At 38.2% G+C, this 19,742-nt stretch overlaps 1 protein-coding gene across 2 annotated transcripts in view; it reads right to left on the minus strand.

Moving 5' to 3' along the window:
* DIAPH3 (diaphanous related formin 3) overlaps positions 1–19,742 on the minus strand; it is a 565,715-nt gene that overhangs the window by 384,539 nt on the left and 161,434 nt on the right. For both annotated transcript variants that reach the window (XM_059684797.1, XM_059684796.1), the window contains 4 exons: positions 18,432–18,506; positions 18,277–18,346; positions 11,752–11,888; positions 9,482–9,591 (listed from right to left, as the gene is read on the minus strand). In XM_059684797.1, the coding sequence (XP_059540780.1) occupies positions 9,482–9,591; positions 11,752–11,888; positions 18,277–18,346; positions 18,432–18,506 (392 nt within the window). The remainder of the gene's footprint in view (positions 1–9,481; positions 9,592–11,751; positions 11,889–18,276; positions 18,347–18,431; positions 18,507–19,742) is intronic.

Here is a 19,742-nt window from a genome sequence, read left to right on the forward strand (position 1 = left end):
AGACCTTAGTTTGAGCTCCACACGAGGGACGTGGAATGTTCACGACCAGCCTCCCACCCTAACGTCCAGGAGGCGGGTCACTCCCAGCTGGCTGCCCTAATCCCTCCATCCCCCCGCCCCCAAGCTCTCTTCAGTGATGACAAGTACTTATTGGAAACAAGCAAATGGTTTTATTTTTGGTACAAAAAACAACAAAACAGAATGTACAGTATTATGGAAAGCAAACATTGAAAACTAGGAAAATGAAGCCCCCTTGTGGACACACAGATCAGCTGTGCCTGGATACGGTCACAGGTGACACCAAAGGTCTCCAGGTCCAAGGCAAAGGGCTTGCCCAGGTGGTCCGACTCCAATCTCAGACTCCAGTTTCCAGGACAGAGAGGACCCCGCACCACAGAACAGAAATGCTGAGACCAGCTCCAAACCCCACAGCCTAAGGCAATGCTTGTGGTGCTTCCAGAGAAAGAAACACTCCTGAGACGCTGGGACAGGGAGATCAGCATCCAGATGGCTGCCTCTAACTCCCACCGGGGTCTGTGGTGCTCCCAGCTCTGCCCCTCCCTCCCCCTCACACATCTCCTCCCAGGTGAGCAGCAGATGGCCCTTCCCAACCTCCACCCTCTTCAGCTCTGATGGCAGGTAGGGAGGGTGGGTGGTCATGCGGGGAATCTGAGGGCCTCGAGGAAGTGCCGCTTGAAGAGCCAGAGTGTGTGTTTAGAACCGGTCCCCCTCCCTCCCTCTGACTCTGTCACTGCAAAACTTAGCTGTTTTGGGCAAGTCGACCTCTGGAGTGTTCTCTCTCCTTTAAAATAAGAACAAGAGCCCAGCAGGCGGGTCTAAGTGGTTGAAAGTAGACCTATGACTCAGGAGGTCAAGGTTTGACTCCCTGTCAGGGCACATGCCCAGGTTGTGGTCTTGATCCTGTGTGGGGCGTGCAGGAGACGGCCGATCCATGATTCTCTCATCATTGATGTTTCTCTCTTTCTCTCCCTCTCCCTTACTCTCTGAAATCAATGGAAGATATCCTATCTAATAAAAGAGAAACATGGTAATTAGTGTATGACCGCTACCCTTCCCATTGGCTAATCAGGGCGATATGCAAATTAACTGCCAGCCAAGATGGCGACTGGCATCCAGGCAGCTTGAAACTAACATGAGGCTTGCTTGCTTCAGTGACGGAGGAAACCAACATTCCCCGCGTGCCTTACCGGCCTCTGAGCCTGCAGTTTGAAACATTGTAAGAAATATAGAAGCTAAACAAAACCCCAGAAACCTGCTTTCAGCGATTCAGGATCTCAGAGCTGGAGTTATACATTGTTTCGATTATAGAACCCAAACAAACCAGATACCTGCTTTCAGCAGCAGAGGCCTCAGACCTGGAGCCAGAACGAAAGCTGGCCCAGAATAAAAAAAAAAAGAAAAAAAAGAGCAGTTGGGAGCTTCAGCCCTTAGCCCCTCACCCAGACTGGTCAGGCACCCCAGTGGGGACCCCCACCCTGAAGGGTGTGTGACCAGCTGCAAACAGCCATCATCCCCTCATCCAGGCTGGCCAGGCACCCCAGTGGTGACCCCCACCCTGATCCAGGACACCCTTCAGGGCAAACCAGCCGGCCCCCACCCGTGCACCAGGCCTCTACCCTATATAGTAAAAGGGTAATATGCCTCCCAGCACCAGGATCAGCAGAGCCGAGAGGCCTCCCGGCACCGGGATCAGCGTGACAGGGGGCAGCGCCCAAACCCCCTAATCGCCCTGCGGCTCTGTGTGTGACAGGGGGCGGGGCCAAAACCTCCCTATCGGCCCTGCTCTGTTCCTGACAGGGGAAGGCGCCTCAACCTCCTGATCAGCCCTGCTCTGTACCTGATACAGGGGAGCTCGCTATGACGTGCACTGACCACCAGGGGGCGGCGCAGAACATGGTGGGCGTCAGTGACAAGGCACTGGCAGAAGGCAGCAGTGAAGGTGCTGCCGGCCCCAATGGGCTTCCGAGACCGCAGGGACCAGTCAGGCTCACCATGGGTTCGCACAGCAGCTGGTCTGCCGAAGCCCATTGGGAGAGAGCGTGCTGCCCGTCCGGCTTCCATGCGGCGCCACTGGGTGACCCAGAGGCCCATGCTGCACCCTGGCCCACAGTGTCTAGCCGTGCTCACCACATCTCTGCATGGCGACTCAGGCACCATGACTCAGGCAGAGGGGGGCAAGTGGGGATCTGGGGGCCCAGGTGCTGCCAAGGGCTCAGAGGTCAGCTGGGACCTGCCCTTTCATGCCAGACAGTCACACTTCACTCACCAGCCAGGCCTAGGGACCATACCGTATATGAATTTCGTGCACCAGGCCTCTAGTTTAAGTATAATTTAAGTGAGCAAGCTCAGAAGCTAAAGCTGCTACAGGTTCACAAAGCATCAAGAGAAGAGAATAATAAGTTTGCCCTCTAAAACAAATTCTCCATCTCTTCCCTTACTCATGTTTGTTCTCTGACATAACTAATTCATCTCACCTCTGATTAAGAAGCTTTACAAAACATATTCCCCTTTAGTTAGTAATTAATGTAGGGAAAATACTACATAGCATTACATCAACCAAAATTAATGAAGTTTCATTTCATTTCATCTACCTCAAGGTACAATGAGCGTATTGAAGCACCAGGAGTATCAGATTGAAAGAGAAGTCAAGAAGATGACAAGAGGAGATTTAGTGGTCCACTACTGTTCTAAGACAATTCTCTAGGTCTCTTACACTTCTACATGTATTCTAAGTAGAGGCATTAATGGTCTTTCTTCTGGAGGATCTTCTTAAGGATGTTTGTATAGCCAGTAACCTCGGAACATAGAGGCATGTTTTCTCCCCAGAGCAGAGGGCACTCATGCTTCTCTGTCTAGTATGATAAACACGATGTCTTCTTGGAGCAAATGGCAGGCATACTTACCCCATTGTAAAAGATGTGGGTTCTCAAAACTCATAAATCCTCTCCTAGGCCTGGCTGGTATGGCTCAGTGATTGAGCATTGACCCATAAACCAGAACGTCACAGTTAGATTCCCAGCCAGGGCATATGCCCAGGTTGCAGGCTCAATCCCCAGTAGGGGGCATACAAGAGGCAGCCAATCAATGATGCTCTGGCATCATTGATGTTTCTGTTTCTCTATTCCTCTCCCTTCCTCTCTCTGAAATCAATAAAAATATATCTTTTTTAAATCCTCTCCTATAGCACAACCTGCCATTTCTGCCATGTCTTCAGAAAGACCCTCCAAAGCCAAAAACTGGACTCAGTTATTTCCAAATCTGAGAATCCTAAAGTTTATCAGCCAGCTGGGAGGCCATATTGAAAGTACTGTCACCCATAGCTCCCCAACATTTAAAGGTCCCAATTCAGGGGGACCCCCAACAACTATAAACAACATTTTCCTTCCAGAAACACTATGTACACCATACAGGGAAGACGACATTAACTTGCCTCTTTCTCCAAAATCACTGTGACTTGCACCTTAGGGGTGGTCATAAGAGATGCTCAAGTGTTTAAAGAAACACTACTAGTATACCAGGTAGCCCTCTGACAACTATAAAGACCTCTCCAAACTGAGGCTATCCTTGACTACTCTGGGAAGCCTCCTGGAGAGAAAACTGATCACTATTTTTATGTGCACCCTGCAGGCATTATTCATGAGAGTCACCCAATTAGAAAAGGTGGAAAGAAATGTGTCCTTGGCCCTAGGTGGTTTGCTCAGTGGTTAGACGGAGGGGGTCTTGGGTTCAATCCCAGCCTCCTTTGGGGCCCACAGAAGGCAACCATTCGCTGTGTCTCTCTTGTGTCAATATTTCTCTCTCTCCCCTCCCACCCCAATCTCCTCCTCATTCCCTTCCACTCCGTCTGAAAATCAATGGGAAAAATATCCTTGGGTGAGGATTTAAAAAGAAAAAAACGTGTCCCTGATTTTAGCTGAAATGATCAATGACACCACAGCAGCCCTGGAAGGCACTCAGATCAGCATTAACTCACCGGCCAGATTGTTATGGATAAAAGAACTGCCGTAGACTTCCTCTTGATTGAACAAGGGGAAGTCCATGTAATCAGCGATACATCATTCTGTACCTGAATTAATATCTCAGGCCAAGTGGAAAGATCAATAGGGAAAATTAAGAAAACCTCCTGGTGTTCTAAAGCAGAGCTGGATGGTCTACAGAATTTGTTCAGCTGACAGGATCTGGGACCTGGAAGGCTTGCTGAGGTCAATATTGCATGTCGGCCTCAATGTGCTGCTTGGAGTCCTGCTGACCAGCACTTTAATTAATACTTTAGGAGACAAACTAAACAGATTTCATTGCAGCCTCTATAAATTAGAGTGACTGCTGCCCATGATATTAGAATTGTATTCCCTAAGCTCATGGCTTTTCTCAGAAACGGGCTGATGCAAAGCTCATATTCAAGCTAATGCTACCGCTATGATAATAAAGTCTTTTTGTGTGTGTATCTTCCGACAACATCTATAAAACTGTGGTAGGCTAACTTGTTAGTTTACAAGTGGTATAAAACTGCATATTCTTTACACTGCCCAGCTACATGTTCAGGGTGACTAGTTCAGGAAAAAATCATAGGAAAGGAAAGGTGCAGCAGGCTGTATATGTGGCCTGATGACATAGACACAGAAGGAAAGCCTAACACCCACTTAAAAAACTCTAGAATTCCCACACTTGGTTCATTTCTTGACAAAAATCTACTGCAATTCAACCAGCCTTGTGACAACAGCAAAGGTTCCAACAAACTTTAAAACCTAGATAATGCTTTTTATACCCTAGCGAAGTATGGCTCTAAAAAGAGAAGAGAAGAAAGAAATGAAAATAACAGATAAAATCAAAATGTAGCAGAAACTAAAGACTGGTTCACCTACACTTATTCCAACCCTTTTCTATTAAAAGAGACCTGGCCAACATGAGAGGGAAATGACATGTATGAAGACAGGACCCTGTGAAGGAAGGCTTAGTTCTCCACTGTCTATCCTAGTGTCTCAGGTGCTAACCAGAGTAGAAATGTTGCAAGTGATGTTTCATTAGAACATCCCTAGGTGTGGTCTGGCATTACTCTGGTTTTATACTTCCCACACATGGTTACCAGAGCCTGCCAGAAATTCTATAAGATACCCAGTACCATTTCCTGCTTGTATCACCTAGAGTACATTATGTTAATTTAAGCTGAAAATCTCATTTGATACACTTGAAAAAAGAATAATGTACATTTATTTTAACTCCAATATTTGCATTTGTATGTTTTTCCTGATAGTAAGGCACTCTAAAGCCTAAAATTAATTTTAAATTACTTCTGTTACTCAGTTTTTCACTTTTTTATTAACTATTGGGGGGGGAGGGGAAGGAACCACTGCAGGGCAGTACAAGTATGTTCATTCTATCAGAATCATAACAGTCAAATTATCTTCATTATTATCAGACTCAAGAAAATCTAACAATCCTCCTTTAAAAAGTACTTTGTTATAAATATACTTTGCAAGAATAATGATTTTTTTCTTTTATTACCACCCATTTCCTCCAATTTAAAAGCAAACAATTGGGCTCTATTTCATTCAGTGACAAATAACTTTTCATTTTAATTTGGTAATCTGCTAATATCATTCAAACTAGTACATTTTAATAAATGAAAATTATAGACCTAATAAAGTAAAATGGGTACTCAGAGAAATAGCTTTATGGGAAAACTGATAACCAGGCTAATTTTAAAATATACTTTATATTGTAGAAACTTTAGAAGTACCAAAAAGGAAATTATTTTTAGATATTATTAAAATGTTGCTTCATCATTTTAAACATAATAGAGCACAATCAGCAATCCTAGAAAACAGAATCTACTCACTCCCGCCTCCCCAAGTTAGCTATCTAGAAAATGGGACCTCTTTTAACTTAAGCTTGCCACCTCCTAGCTATTCCAAACATTAGGCTTCATAATAATGAGAAACCTCAATGAGAGAGTAAAACCCCACATCCAAATGGTAAGAAATAACTATTGTTTTCCACTGTCAATATTCTTAATCAAGAGCATGCAAATTTAACCTGAACTTATCCAAAATTTGAGAAAGAAATGAATTTAAGTGATGCTACAATGACCTTTCATTTCTCAATGAAAATCAAACTTTAAGTACAGTATCAAGAAATTTATTTTAATGTTTACAGGGCATCAAAACAATAAGAACACGTCTAACCATAAAAGAAAATATAATTACAACTAGTCCTACTCTTTTCCACCCTTATCTCCTTACACTAAATATGGCAAATAAGCAGTCATTAAAAAAATTTTCTCCACACATATCCGTAGCTGCATTTTTCATAATAGTTAAAAAGTAGAAACAACTCAAATGTCCACCAAGTGACAAATGAAAAACAAAATGCAGTACACATCTACACAATAGAATATTATTTGCAATAAAAAATGAAATTCTGATACATGTTATGAACATGAAGCCAGTCACAAAGGACTAGAAATTGTATGATTTCATTTATACCACATGTCCAGAATATGAAAATCTATAGAGATAGTATATTAATGATTGGGAGAACAGGGGTAATGCAGGATGATGGGTAAGGGATGAGGAGTTTCTTTTGGGGATGAAGAAAATGGCCTAAAATTGTGATGAAGGTTGCACAACTCTGTGAATAATCATAAAAACACTAAATCGTAGTGGGTAAATTATATAATGTGAATTTCATCAGAATAAGGCTATTTAAAAAAAGAAATCACTTCAAAACCATATCAAGTCTTTAGACAAATTATTTATTTTAAATTTCTTCAAGTCTTGGTAACATCTGTATTATAGTACAACTAGAGGCCCAGTGCACAAAATTCATGCACTGGTAGGGTCCCTAGCAGCTGCCAGCTGCCAGCCAGGTACTCCTTCCCTTTCCCCGGTCACCTCCCACAGTTGGGGCCTCCCTCCCTTCCCCCAGCCGGCCCCGCCCATTGGTCAAACTCCTGGACAACTCTCAGTGGAGAGGACAATTTGCATACTACACTCTATTATATAGGATATCAAAACCAGGAAGTTGAAATTGGTACAATCCACAGAGCTTATTCAGATTACACCAGCTTTATGCTTATGTGCAGTTCTATGAAATTTTATCACATGGGTACATTTATATAACCATTACCACAATCAAGACACACAACTGTTTCAATGATACAAGACTCCCTCCTGCTACTTACCTGTGGTCACACTCAACACTTTCTCAGACCCCATCCCAAACCTTTGGCAGCTATTAAACTGTCTCCATCTCTATAACTTAGTTATTTGAAAAATGTCATATAAAAGGAATCACAGAATGTGTAAACCTTTAGAATTGGCATTTTTCAATCAGGGTAATTCTTTGGAGATCATGCAAATTGGATATATCAATGGTTCACTCCTTTTTGTTTCTGAGTACTATTCTATGGAATGACTGTACCATTGTTTAACCAATCACCTGTTCAAGGACATCTGGGTTATTTCCAGTTTGGGGGCTATGACAAATCAGATGCCACAAAAATTTGTGTACAGCTTTTTGTGAAAACATAAATTTTCATAAATGTGGGATAAATATTCAAGAGTGTAATTACTGGGTTGTATAGTTAAATACCAATTTTAATATCAACACTGGTAATTTTCCTGAAAAAAAAAAAAAAGAAGATCACTTTCAATCTCCACTCTCCACTGACTTTGTTTAATTTAACAAAATTACTCTCTAAAGCTGGCTTTTAACTCAACAATTCTGCAAAAGAACCGAGCACTGCACTAAGCATTTTAAATACATTATCCTATGTAATCCTTGCATCAACAATGAACTAGGTATTAATATTATCTCCATCTTACAACTGAGAAAGCTGAGCTATAAAAGAGGCTTAGGAAGTGAACCAGAGTCACACAGCTAGGATGTGAAGAGCTGGGACTTAAAATTCACGCCTGCGTGACTCAGAAGTCTATTCCTTTGATCTCAATACACTACATCTCCCATTTCTATACTGTGTGTGTGACTAGATGCAAAAAGTATATAAAGTTTACATGTGAGAGTTACATTTCACAAATGAGATTTTTTTAAATTAGACATGATCTCTAATGTAGTGCATAAATAACCAATATTAATCTAATATTCTATTGATATTTGCACAAATATTATATATGGAAAAAAATAAATGAGTACTGGAGGAAAGTTCACATAAAGTAATCCTTTAGTTTTTCCTTATGAAGTTTCTTTTGGTTTATGCATTAGACTTGTGGTGAAGAGGAAGCATGGGGACAGGTGAAAGAAAAGAAAGAAAAAAGAAAAGAAAAGAAAAGAAAAGAAAAGAAAAGAAAAGAAAAGAAAAGAAAAGAAAAGAAAAGAAAAGAAAAGAAAAGAAAAGAAAAGAAAAGAAAAGAAAGGAAAAGAAAAGAAAGAAAAGAAAAGAAAAGAAAAGAAAAGAGAAAAGAAAAGAAAAGGAAAGAAAGAAAGAAAGAAAGAAAGAAAGAAAGAAAGAAAGAAAGAAAGAAAGAAAGAAAGAAAGAAAGAAAGAAAACAAACAAGGGAAAAGAGAGTAATGATGTATCAATTAAAAGCCCCTCACACACCAGGCAAGTGAGAGAGCAGGGCCTGTGTCCGAGGTGGATGACACATCCCAGATCCTCACTTATAGGCCCTCCAATTAGCCCAGGTAAGTAAGAGGGGCATTTCCCAGAGGCCCCATTAACGGACCTCTGTAACAGGGACCACAGCACATTTCCATGCCTGCCTAATGCCCGAAGAAACAAACCACAACAGGATTCTTCAAAAGCACTGCCATCAGAAATGTCATCGGCGCAAATACCATCATCAAAAATGTCATAATAAACTTAATTTTACAGTTCCTAACATATTCTGATTTTTTGCCATAAATATTTTTTATCAATATTGCCTTAAATATACTCACACTTGATTAGCAATGATTATAACAATAATTACAGGTATAAAAACTCATCATTTTTCTTTGCTTAAGGAGAAATTAAATGAATATTAGCATGCAACTTGGATACTATAATGTTTGATTCTAAATTGACTTTTGGGGAGCACTTAAATAATTTTGGAAATCTAAATAAGTATACATTGCACCAAATTATTACTCACGTTAACTCTCAACTTTTCAGAAATAAAGAACTAATACAATGAGGAGCCATAATGAGAAATTGCAAAAATCTCTTCAAAATCATAGTAATAAACGAATGAGACTAACATAGAATAAACAATTTGTGGGACTATAATTATATAGTTTACAGAGAAACCAAGTAAGTCAACTTCTAGGAAAGTAACCTATGGAAATAACTGCAGATGTATACCAAGTTGCATCTGTAAGAAAAATTATGATATAGAATTAAAATTCTATACACTTCTTAAAAATGCTATAAAATAGTATATGGCATGCAAGATTTCATATTATAGTGTTCAATACAAAAGTCAGAAAACAGTTCCAAATAAATGTGTATGATACACATGAAACCTACTTGCAGTTGAACTGAATTGTGCCGAAGACCTTCCACAATAGAAGAAAACCTGTCGATTCTTCTTTCTTCTCCAGCTGACGTTAAAGCTTCTAAAACATCTTCAAGGCTATTGGAAATTTTGGATTTACGAATTAAATTGCAAGCAACAAATAACCCAAATGCCATAGCTTCATTGCTTAATTTAACAAACTCTGAAGTCACTACTTCCAGGCAGTAAATAACATTTTTTAAATGGCTTACACAGTATGTATCAGCAATTTAAATAGCATGTATCAAGCTCCAAGCATGTTATTTTGATCCATTTATTCCTCATAATAATCCTATGATGATGTTTATTCATCAAGCATTTATATAGTGCTTACTATACATCAGGCACTTTTGAACCAGTTTACAAATAACAACTCATTTTAATGTATATAATTCTACAGAGGCTGAAAAAGTTAAGCAATTTGTCTCACATCCACTAAATGGTTATGCAAAGATCTAAAACGATATAGTCTATATAGTAAGCACCATATAAGTGCTTTTAACCAGTACACTCTACTTCCTCTCAAATGTAATAACTGAAGGTCTGGTAGCCAAAAATATACAGTGGTAAGAAATAATAGTCAAATATAAAAAATAAGTGCTGCAAGAAATATACTTGCTCCTCCTTTAAAAAATAGCTGTGCTAATAGGACCTGGCATACTGTAGAAAGTCACAGAGTTTCATAGTTTGTGGACATAGACATGTAGTCCTAAGAGTTATTTACATCATTTTGAGTCCTATTCTGAAATAAAAATAATAAAAATAATATGGAGCTAGGAAAAGAGGAAGGAGAATATGAGAGAAAACAAGGGATAAAGAAAGAAAAAGGAGAGGAAAGGAGAGGAAAAGAAGAGAAAAGGGAAGAAGTAAGGGATAAAGGAAAAGAGAAAGGAAAGAGAAGAAAAAGAAAGAGTGAGAGAAGGACAGAGGAAGGAGGGAAGCATAGGAAGGAGGAAGATGCAGAAAGAAGAGGAGGGACAAGAAGGGAGACAGGGAGCACAGGAAGTACCGTACCTTACATGTCAACATTAAATTCAGTCTGGCAGGAAACTTGAATTGGGGTGGTAAACATACAATACAATGTACGAATGACGCATTATAGAATTGTACCCCTGAAACCTACATAATTTTATTAACCAATGTCACCACATTAAAAAAATAAGTAAATAATAAAATAAATAACCATTAAGTTTGCTCTCAGGTTCCTACACCAAAATTAGTATGGCCTTTTTGAAATGGGAAATGGAAAATGGAAAGTGTTGAGGCTGTACGCCTGGCTTTGCATGCAGGGACTGCAGTAGACAGTCTCATCCATTGACTCTCTATAGTTGCATATGGGGCAGAGGGGCAGGGCTGAGTGCTGCCTGTGGACTCTCCAACTAGGTCCAAATTGAGTGGTTCAACAGTCACCAGTCACAGCAGGATCACAAGGACAATATTCAAATGTGTGCAGGAGATGCCACTCACAGGGCTCTGCCTACCCAAAAATGAGAGGGCTATTTGCTTGTTCTTTTGGATGTTTGGTTTTTATAGCTTTACTCTTTTTTAAAAAAAAATTTCAAACATTTTTAAATGCTTCCTTGTAATAAGAACTGCCAATCTTCTTTATAAAAATAGTTCATCTTTAATAATTATCTTTTAATATGTATGTAATGGTCTTTTAGTTACAGCCCTAAGATGTGAATAATGTATTTTTTTAATTTATCTTTATTGTTGAAAGTATTATAGTTGTCCCCCTTTTTCTCCCCACTGACCCTTCCTCCCTACTCCCACCCCTCCTGTGAAGAATGTATTTAAAAACTTTAGCATATATTTTATGGTCGAAAGCTAGTAAAATACAATATCCTCAACCAGTAAAATACACTTCTTTATATAACTTTCTAAATCTGCCTTACATACAGACTTTCAAATACTATATTTGCTTTTACAAGGGTATATACATGACCTACACTTTGAATTAATTCTATCTGGAAAAAAATCACATACAAAGCAGAACTCATTAGTATATTTTTCAAAGTCTTCACTTAGAATTTTTATTTAGGGTTTGAGTTCACACCAGTTTAAAATAAATAAGATGAAGTCGTCAGTTTTTCAGTCTATATGAATCTAAATCAGTTGCTTAGGTATACTTTATTTCCTTAAATTCTAGACTAAAATGCAATCGATAATGAAAACATTAAGTAACTCCCATTGTATTAAGTCATTGCATGAGAAGAAAAATGAGCTGAGAAGACTCACATGCTCTCCTCCCCCACGATGCACACTGCGGAGAGGAGCTTCACCACGTCTGTCATCACGCTGGGCTGCTGGGGATCGATGGCCCTGGCCAGTAAAGACAGACTCCGCTCTTCACTCATAATTCTTTCTAAACCATACTAGAACATTGTGGAAATAAGAGGTTAAATGTTAACAGTCAGTTTCATAAAATAGTGTTCTGAAGAAAAAGTAGTTATTAAAAAATGTTTATAAGATAATATATTTTTATACTTAGTAAAGAATGTATACACTAAATAATGTATAACATCCTAAAAGAATTCATAGAAACATACACTTTACATCAAGAACTATGAGAATCAACCAAATCCAGAAAACCACTCAAAGGTGATTTTATAACAACAATGACTGATAATTATTAATATGGATAAGTGACCACTAGAAAAAGAGAGAAGCATACTAAAATGCAGGAGATTTCCCAACAGAGACACATAATGAAGAGTCAGATACCGAAGTAGATACTAAGGCCATAAGGATCCTTCATGAGATGGAAGATCAGTAAGCGATATATGACCACAAATACATGCACAATGGCCCAGAGAAATATACTGTGAACTGCATGTGTAATGTAAAATTTACAAGCAAAAAATCAAACTAGTTTTAATAGAACTATTTCAATATATCCAAAATGTTATCATTTCAACATATAATCAAAATAAAACATTCACTGATGAGACATTTTACTTTTTTCTCCCTGAGTAATCAAAGTCTAGTATGCATTTTCCACTTATAACACATCTCAGCTCAGACTAGCCACATACATATAGCAACCACATTATACAGTGTAGGCAAGTGGTTGGCAAACCACAGCTAGCGAGCCACATGCGGCTCTTTGGCCCCTTGAGTGTGGCTCTTCCACAAAATACCACCTGTGGGTGTGCACATACAGTGCAATTGAAACTTCATGGCCCATGCACAGAAGTGGGTTTTCGGCCTGGGCGAGTCTATTTTGAAGAAGTGGCGTTAGAAGAAGTGGGGGGTGTTGGTCGGTCGGGCAACAGGAGACATGGCGCAGGCATACCCTAATTAAGTTAATAACAATGTGCCTACCTATATAGTTTAAGTTTTAAAAATTTGGCTTTCAAAAGAAATTTCAATCGTCGTACTATTGATATTTGGCTCTGTTGACTAATGAGTTTGCCAACCACTGGTGTAGGCCCAGAGCAGGGGTGGGCAAACTTTTTGACTGGAGGGCCACAATGGGTTCTTAAACTGGACTGGAGGGCCGGAACAAAAGCATGGATGGAGTGTTTGTGTGAACTAATATAAATTCAAAGTAAACATCATTACATAAAAGGGTACGGCCTTTTTGTTTTTTAGTTTTATTCATTTCAAACGGGCCAGATCCGGCCCACGGGCCATAGTTTGCCCATGGCTGGCCCAGAGAGTAGCCCCTAGTTCATAAACAGGCAAAAGCTGAAGGATGATGTGGGCACATACCATATAGAAACTGCCATAAAGAACATATGTATTCTGATCGAAATAATATTGTATCATCAGAAAAACACTGTAGTTGTAAACACATTATAAAAATGGGATGATTTGGGATAAGGATTAAGTTTGATTGCTACTGCCAAGATGTCAAATCCAATTAGAAGATAAGAAGTTATGTTAATGACTTAATGTTTTGACTTAATGATGTATACATCTCTTAAGGCCCCTTTACAATCTATGGAAGAAAAATATTAAACCATAAAGAATGAAGAGAATCAATAAAACAATGCTATTTATCTACCATGCATCCCAGTGGATCCTCTAAAGCAGTGGTTCTCAACCTGTGGGTCGCGACCCTTTGGGGGTCAAACTACCCTTTCACAGGGGTCGCCTAAGACCATCGGAACACACATATATAATTACATATTGTTTTTGTGATTAATCACTATGCTTTAATTATGTTCAATTTGTAACAATGAAATTGGGGGTCACCACAACATGAGGAACTGTATTAAAGGGTCACAGCATTAGGAAAGTTGAGAACCACTGCTCTCAAGAGTAAGAAATTGGTTGATTAGTTACTCTTAAGAATTAAAAAGGGCCTTATCCCAATTATAAACCTATGAACTATGGCTCACACTCAAAATTAGTACAAGATATAAATATAAAGGTTGAATCTATAACAAGCTTAGACTAAATGTTTTGAGTGTTATGAAACTTCAGTTATAACTTTCCTACTGTAAATGTCATTTATATAAAGAAACCTTCACCCTATGCTAAAATACTGCATTTGCCTTACACTACTATTTAGGGAACACAGGTATAAAGGAGGAAGGACAAACAAAAGGATAAAAAGCACCAGCATATGATTTTGGGAAAGACTTTTCAGTCTTGCCCGGCCATTGTGGCTCAGTTGGGAAGAGTCAACCCATGAACCAAGAGGTCACTAGTTCAACTGCCGGTGAGGGCACATGCCTGGGTTTGGGGCTCAATCCCTGATAAGGGGTGTGCAAGAGGCAGCCAATCAATGTTTATCTCTCATTGATGTTTCTATTTCTCTATCCCTTACCCTTCTTCTCTTTCTAAAATCAATAAAAGTATATTTTTTAAGAAGACTTCTCTGCCTTGTTGATGATAAAGAGAAGTTTACAGAAATAACTAGAATGGACAGGAAATGCTCACTTTTGTGATGCCATGTCTGTTTCATACCTATAAGAAAAGAATAAAAAGGCAGGCATAGGGGCCAGAGACTACATAATATGCCTTGATAATCATTCCAGAAAACTGTCAGAGGCTTATAAAGTACCACTTAGATCCAATTCAAAAAGTCAATCAGTCAAGGATTACCAAGAACCATGGGACTGGTTCTGTCCTAAGAAGCCTAAGGATTGAGAAAAGCTTGCCACCGGCATTTCCCCCTCATTTCCCACCCACCTGGTTATCCTTAGCCAGTGCCTGACCTTCTGGAAAGATAATCCTGTGGCTCCCCCAACCAAACAAAGAATTTTCATACTGATTTCTTCCAAGTTATACTACCTACCTTCACTGTCAAGCCCTAAACCATCACATAGAAGGGTAGGAGTGTTCTCTGATCTCATAGTTGTAATCACTATACTGTGATGCCCAAAGCTCCATCACAGGCGCTATTCTCTGATTTTTGCTAATGTAAAAATGTGTAGTTATCACTTTAAGTCTGGAATGAGGCCAGATTATAACTATTCAGTATCTAGAACTAAAGATAGAATTACTGCCCCTTGTGTAAAATTACTCTCATTCAATTACTTAAAACACTAAGCAAAGAAAAACAAAAAATGTTGACTCTAGTCTGTGAGAGAAATAGTCAACTCACCAGTGCTGGCATGGAAAGTGCATTAAATGAAGATTATTATAAGGTTAGAGAGGTGGAGACAAATTGTGGATGATCTAAGGATGTCTCTCCACTGAATGTCAAAGACCCACTCTGGATTATATGAAAATCTGTGGGTTCTAACAGGTTCCACTTGCATTCTACACGAGGCCTATTATTACCTAATAGATGGAATCTCAGGCCAACGAAGAAGTGTTGGGTAGGGGAAGGTCAATACCTCTTGTACAGAATGCCCAACACTACATGTATACTGGTGCAGAACAACTCCCCTACCCCTCCCCACCCACACACCAGTGAGTTAATCCCAGTGGCACAGACATTGTGAGGATTGGGCTGGCTTCAGTAGTAAAGCACCCTTGGTAGGGGCGTACAACTCAAAGCCACACACCAAAATTTAACTGACCAGAAGAAGCCACTCTTCTTATTACCTTTTTAAATAAATTAACTTTTATTTTCTTCCTAATATTCACAATCTTTTTCCATTTAAAAATATTAGTTAGTCCATGCCCTCACTGGTTTGGCTCAGTGGATAGAGCACTGTACTGCAGACTGAAGGATCCTGGATTAGATTTCGGTCAAGGGCACATGTCCGGGTTGTGGGCTAGATCCCCAGTAGGGGGCGTGCAGAAAGAAGCCAATCAATAGTTCTCTCTCATCATTGATGTTTATATGTTTATATCTCTCTCTCCCTCTCCTTTCCTCTCTGAAATCAATAAAAATATTAAATATGTATATGTTAGTCCAATTTAGTGTTATAAGAAATTCACTTTCATATGATATTATCAAATTTGCTTATTAATTATATACACAATTACTAGTACAAAATAAGGTACCACATTTTTGCCTCCTAAAAAATACAATGATCATCATTCAGGGACCTCTTACAAAGACTGCTCAGTGAGGTACAGAGAAAATTACCAACAGGGCTTGGAAAAAAATAAAAACCTTTATCAAAAATTTTAGACAATATATATAATACTAATTCTAAGTGTCAGTAACTTAACTTTTCATTCTTATTAGCACAAGTGCTATCAATAAATACAAATAGCAATATATTTCAGCTCCACATATACAAACTCTAAGCAATACAATGTTATTTTAAGAAGTTACATTATACTCACTAGAATATAAATGCAAACTTTAATTCTTCTCTAATTCATTTTCACATCAAGTAGAAACACTGTCTTCAATATGCCATCTCACTTTAAGCATGATACACTTCTCAAATTCAAATTATGATGTACCTACCCCTCTGTTTTAAAAAGGGTTTCTGGATTTTCTCTACTCTCAGACTTTCCAGTACTAGTGAAATCTTCAATTTCTATATTTTTACTTTAAAAGGAGCCCGTAAAGCACTACTATGTACTCACACTGGGAAAAGCCCTCTTCCTGCTGTTTCTGATTCTTTTATTCATTTATTCTTACAACATATTTTACAAAATATCTAAAACCTACTTCTCAAAGAATAAAAAAAAAGACTTGTGATTGCTATGTCCCTTGAAAATCTTATTATAAGGGGGAAGAGAGGAGGAAAATATTTCATTGGTTAAAAATAGAAAACTTAGCTTCAGAAATGCCGAAAAATACATAGATAATTCAGTAAAATAAAAATAATTAGAAAACATAAATATTTGCTACATTTAGGAAAAAATATATAAAATAAATGTTAATAATTTAAATTTAATACTTAGGTGTAAAGTCCTCTAAAGGTTTATTCTAAACATGAGCATAAGGCAAAATATTAAAAATAAAATTAATCAGAAATATAAAGAGTTTTGCAATAAACCACAAATCATCATACCACCATAAGTACAATCTCCTCTCCAGCTAATAAAACCACTATCATTACTTACACATCCTGAGGTAAAAATGTGTTTAGATACTGGAGCTAAAGATATAGCATGGGATAGAGAAATTTCTTCAATTAACAGTGTAAATTAAGCATGTCAAACTTACGGCCCACAAGGAGTATTTCTGCAGCCCAACAAATATAACAGTATGTAAGAAACATCTTAATAAAAATTTCATAACTTAATTTTTACAATATCCTGTATACATCATTATTAATGATGAACTACAGTGTTCGCTAATGACTGATCACTAGAATCGTGTTGCATTCATTTCCCTTATGTGCCTTACATGCAGGCGCAACATTTCTCTCCACTAATACCAGCAGCGAATATTTTAGCAGCCGATTGCCACATCATTAGTCTTGTACTGACTTGTTTGGTGTGCGCAACAGGAAATATTTCACTTTCAGAGAACAGGAAAAACAGGTTTATTTGTGTTATTCAGTGTCTGGTAAGTTAATGTTCAAGAAAAAAAATATTAATTTTTATTAAAATGTTCTATTATTTTATGTTAACGATTATTCATTTATTTCAGCCCTTTGTATTCAGCATGTGTCTATCAAAATAAACCTATTTTTCTATAAAAATTGAAAGTTTTGGGGTTTTTTTGCGGCCCACATAAACTTAACCCTAATTTATTTGGCCTGTGTTAGCCTTTGAGTTTGACATACTTGGTATAAATGAAACACTGTTCAGAAATACTAACTTCAGTAAAGAGCTTAAAGTGTTTCTCTCTTCTAATTTATTCACTTTAAATACGCAAACTCTACAGACCTGTCATATTACTCTTCGTCTGAATAGTACTTGTATTAAGCATCACTGCCCCATTTCTGGGACCTGTATATCTGCTTTTGTTACTTGCATTGTAGAGGTATATCCATAAACTATAAAAATTAAGTTTTTCCAAATTGATTTTTTGGTAATAAATATTACTGTAGACCACATTTAATAATCATACATGATTTCAAAACTGATTAATGCTACAGTTCTGAAAATTAAAAGAGAGAGAGAGAGTAGAGGGAGTAGAGGGAATGGGTGTGAAGAATAGGGAAGAACAAAAAGGATAGAAAGGGAAGGAGGGAGGGAGGAAAGAAAGGAGAGAAAATGAATCTACACATGAGGAGTTAAGTGCCAGAAGAAGGTCCATTCATACCCAAGTTTTTCTGCTGGGTGATAGCTGATTTTTCAAACAATTCTGTACTTTTTCCAGTGTGTACTAAACAGCACATTAAATCAACACATCACTTAGGTGTAAATTCTTTATCACATAACTCTAATTCTTAAGAATTCTAGAAGAACTGGGGGAAAATGAATACATTATGATTAATCATGTAATACCTGTGTATTCATCAAAGCCTTTAAACACTGTATGACTCTGTGCTGATTCTTCTTAACAATGGTTTCTTGTCTGTATTGGCATAAAAGATATCACTGTTAGAATTATAAACAGACATGCAAATGTAGCTTAAGTGAAAATAATCAGCAACACTTACATTTTGCTACTAATCAGTTTTTCCAAAATGTCCAGTAATAATCCAAGCCCCTCATGTCCAAAACTCTCCACCCAACTAAAAAATAGAGGAAAGAGGTAGTTATGCATTAAGTCAGTATTCAAAGTTTGGTATAACACAATAATACCATCACAAATATTTTACAACTGTTATATTCGACTCAAAAACACAATATAAGAACACCTTGTACAAAAATCATTCATAATTCATAGTCTTATTTGTGACAGTAGGAGCAAAAATGGGATAAGTCAGTGGTATGCATCCTTATAAGTGTTAAGAATTTTCTAAGTTTCAAAGTTCAATTGTTTTTTTAAAAAAACTTCTAGTTATTTTTAAATGCATATTTTCATCCTGACCAAACCACTTCTATACTCCCATAAATCCACAGATATAGTCACAGTACTGTATGTAATTAGGACATTACTGCCAACAGACAACAACTCACCTTGGTTATAGAAAAACTACCTTCATAGAAAAAAATACAATTTTTCAGTGGTGATTTAGAAAGCCTAAGTCAATAAATAAAATGGTGACAATCTGTCTTAAAAAAAGTGGAGAAGAAAAAGATATGTGTGTATATTTCTTTGTATACATGTGTTTGTGTGTGTGTGTTTGTATGTATGATTTGTGTGTCTATGTGTGTGGCCTTTGAAAAATGGAATGTTAAAAACAAAATTTCATCCAATAATGAAAAACAGCACATTATAAATAATAAAAACCAAGTTTAAATCATATACCAGGATATAATAACATTTTCTTACTTAAAATACAATCCTATATAATAAAAGGGTGATGTGCAAATTGACCGTAACAGCAGAATGACCAGAACGAGTGCTGGACCAGTCACTATGTCAGGCACCGATCAACCGATGGCAAATGGGGAACTGCGGGTGCAGGGCTGGCTGCGGGCAGCTGGGGAAGATGGCCCTGATCGCAGGCCAGGCCTACGGACCATAACTGCGTACGAATTTCGTGTGCTGGGCCTCTAGTATAATATAGCCCATGAAAATAAGGGTAAAAACCAAATGCAATATCCTATCTAATAAAAGAGAAACATGATAATTGGCGTACGACCGCTACCCTTCCCATTGGCTAATCAGGGCAATATGCAAATTAACTGCCAGCCAAGATGGCGGCCGGCAGCCAGGGAACTTGAAACTAACATGAGGCTTGCTTGCTTCAGTGAGGGAGGACTCCAACGTTCCCTGCCTGCTGCTGCAGGCCTCTGAGCTGCAACTCTAAGCAACTATGTAACAAATATAGAAGCTAAACAAAACCCCAGAAACCTGCTTT

The sequence above is a fragment of the Myotis daubentonii genome, chromosome 2, assembly GCF_963259705.1.
Source record: "Myotis daubentonii chromosome 2, mMyoDau2.1, whole genome shotgun sequence".
In the NCBI taxonomy this organism is placed as follows: Eukaryota; Metazoa; Chordata; class Mammalia; order Chiroptera; family Vespertilionidae; genus Myotis; species Myotis daubentonii.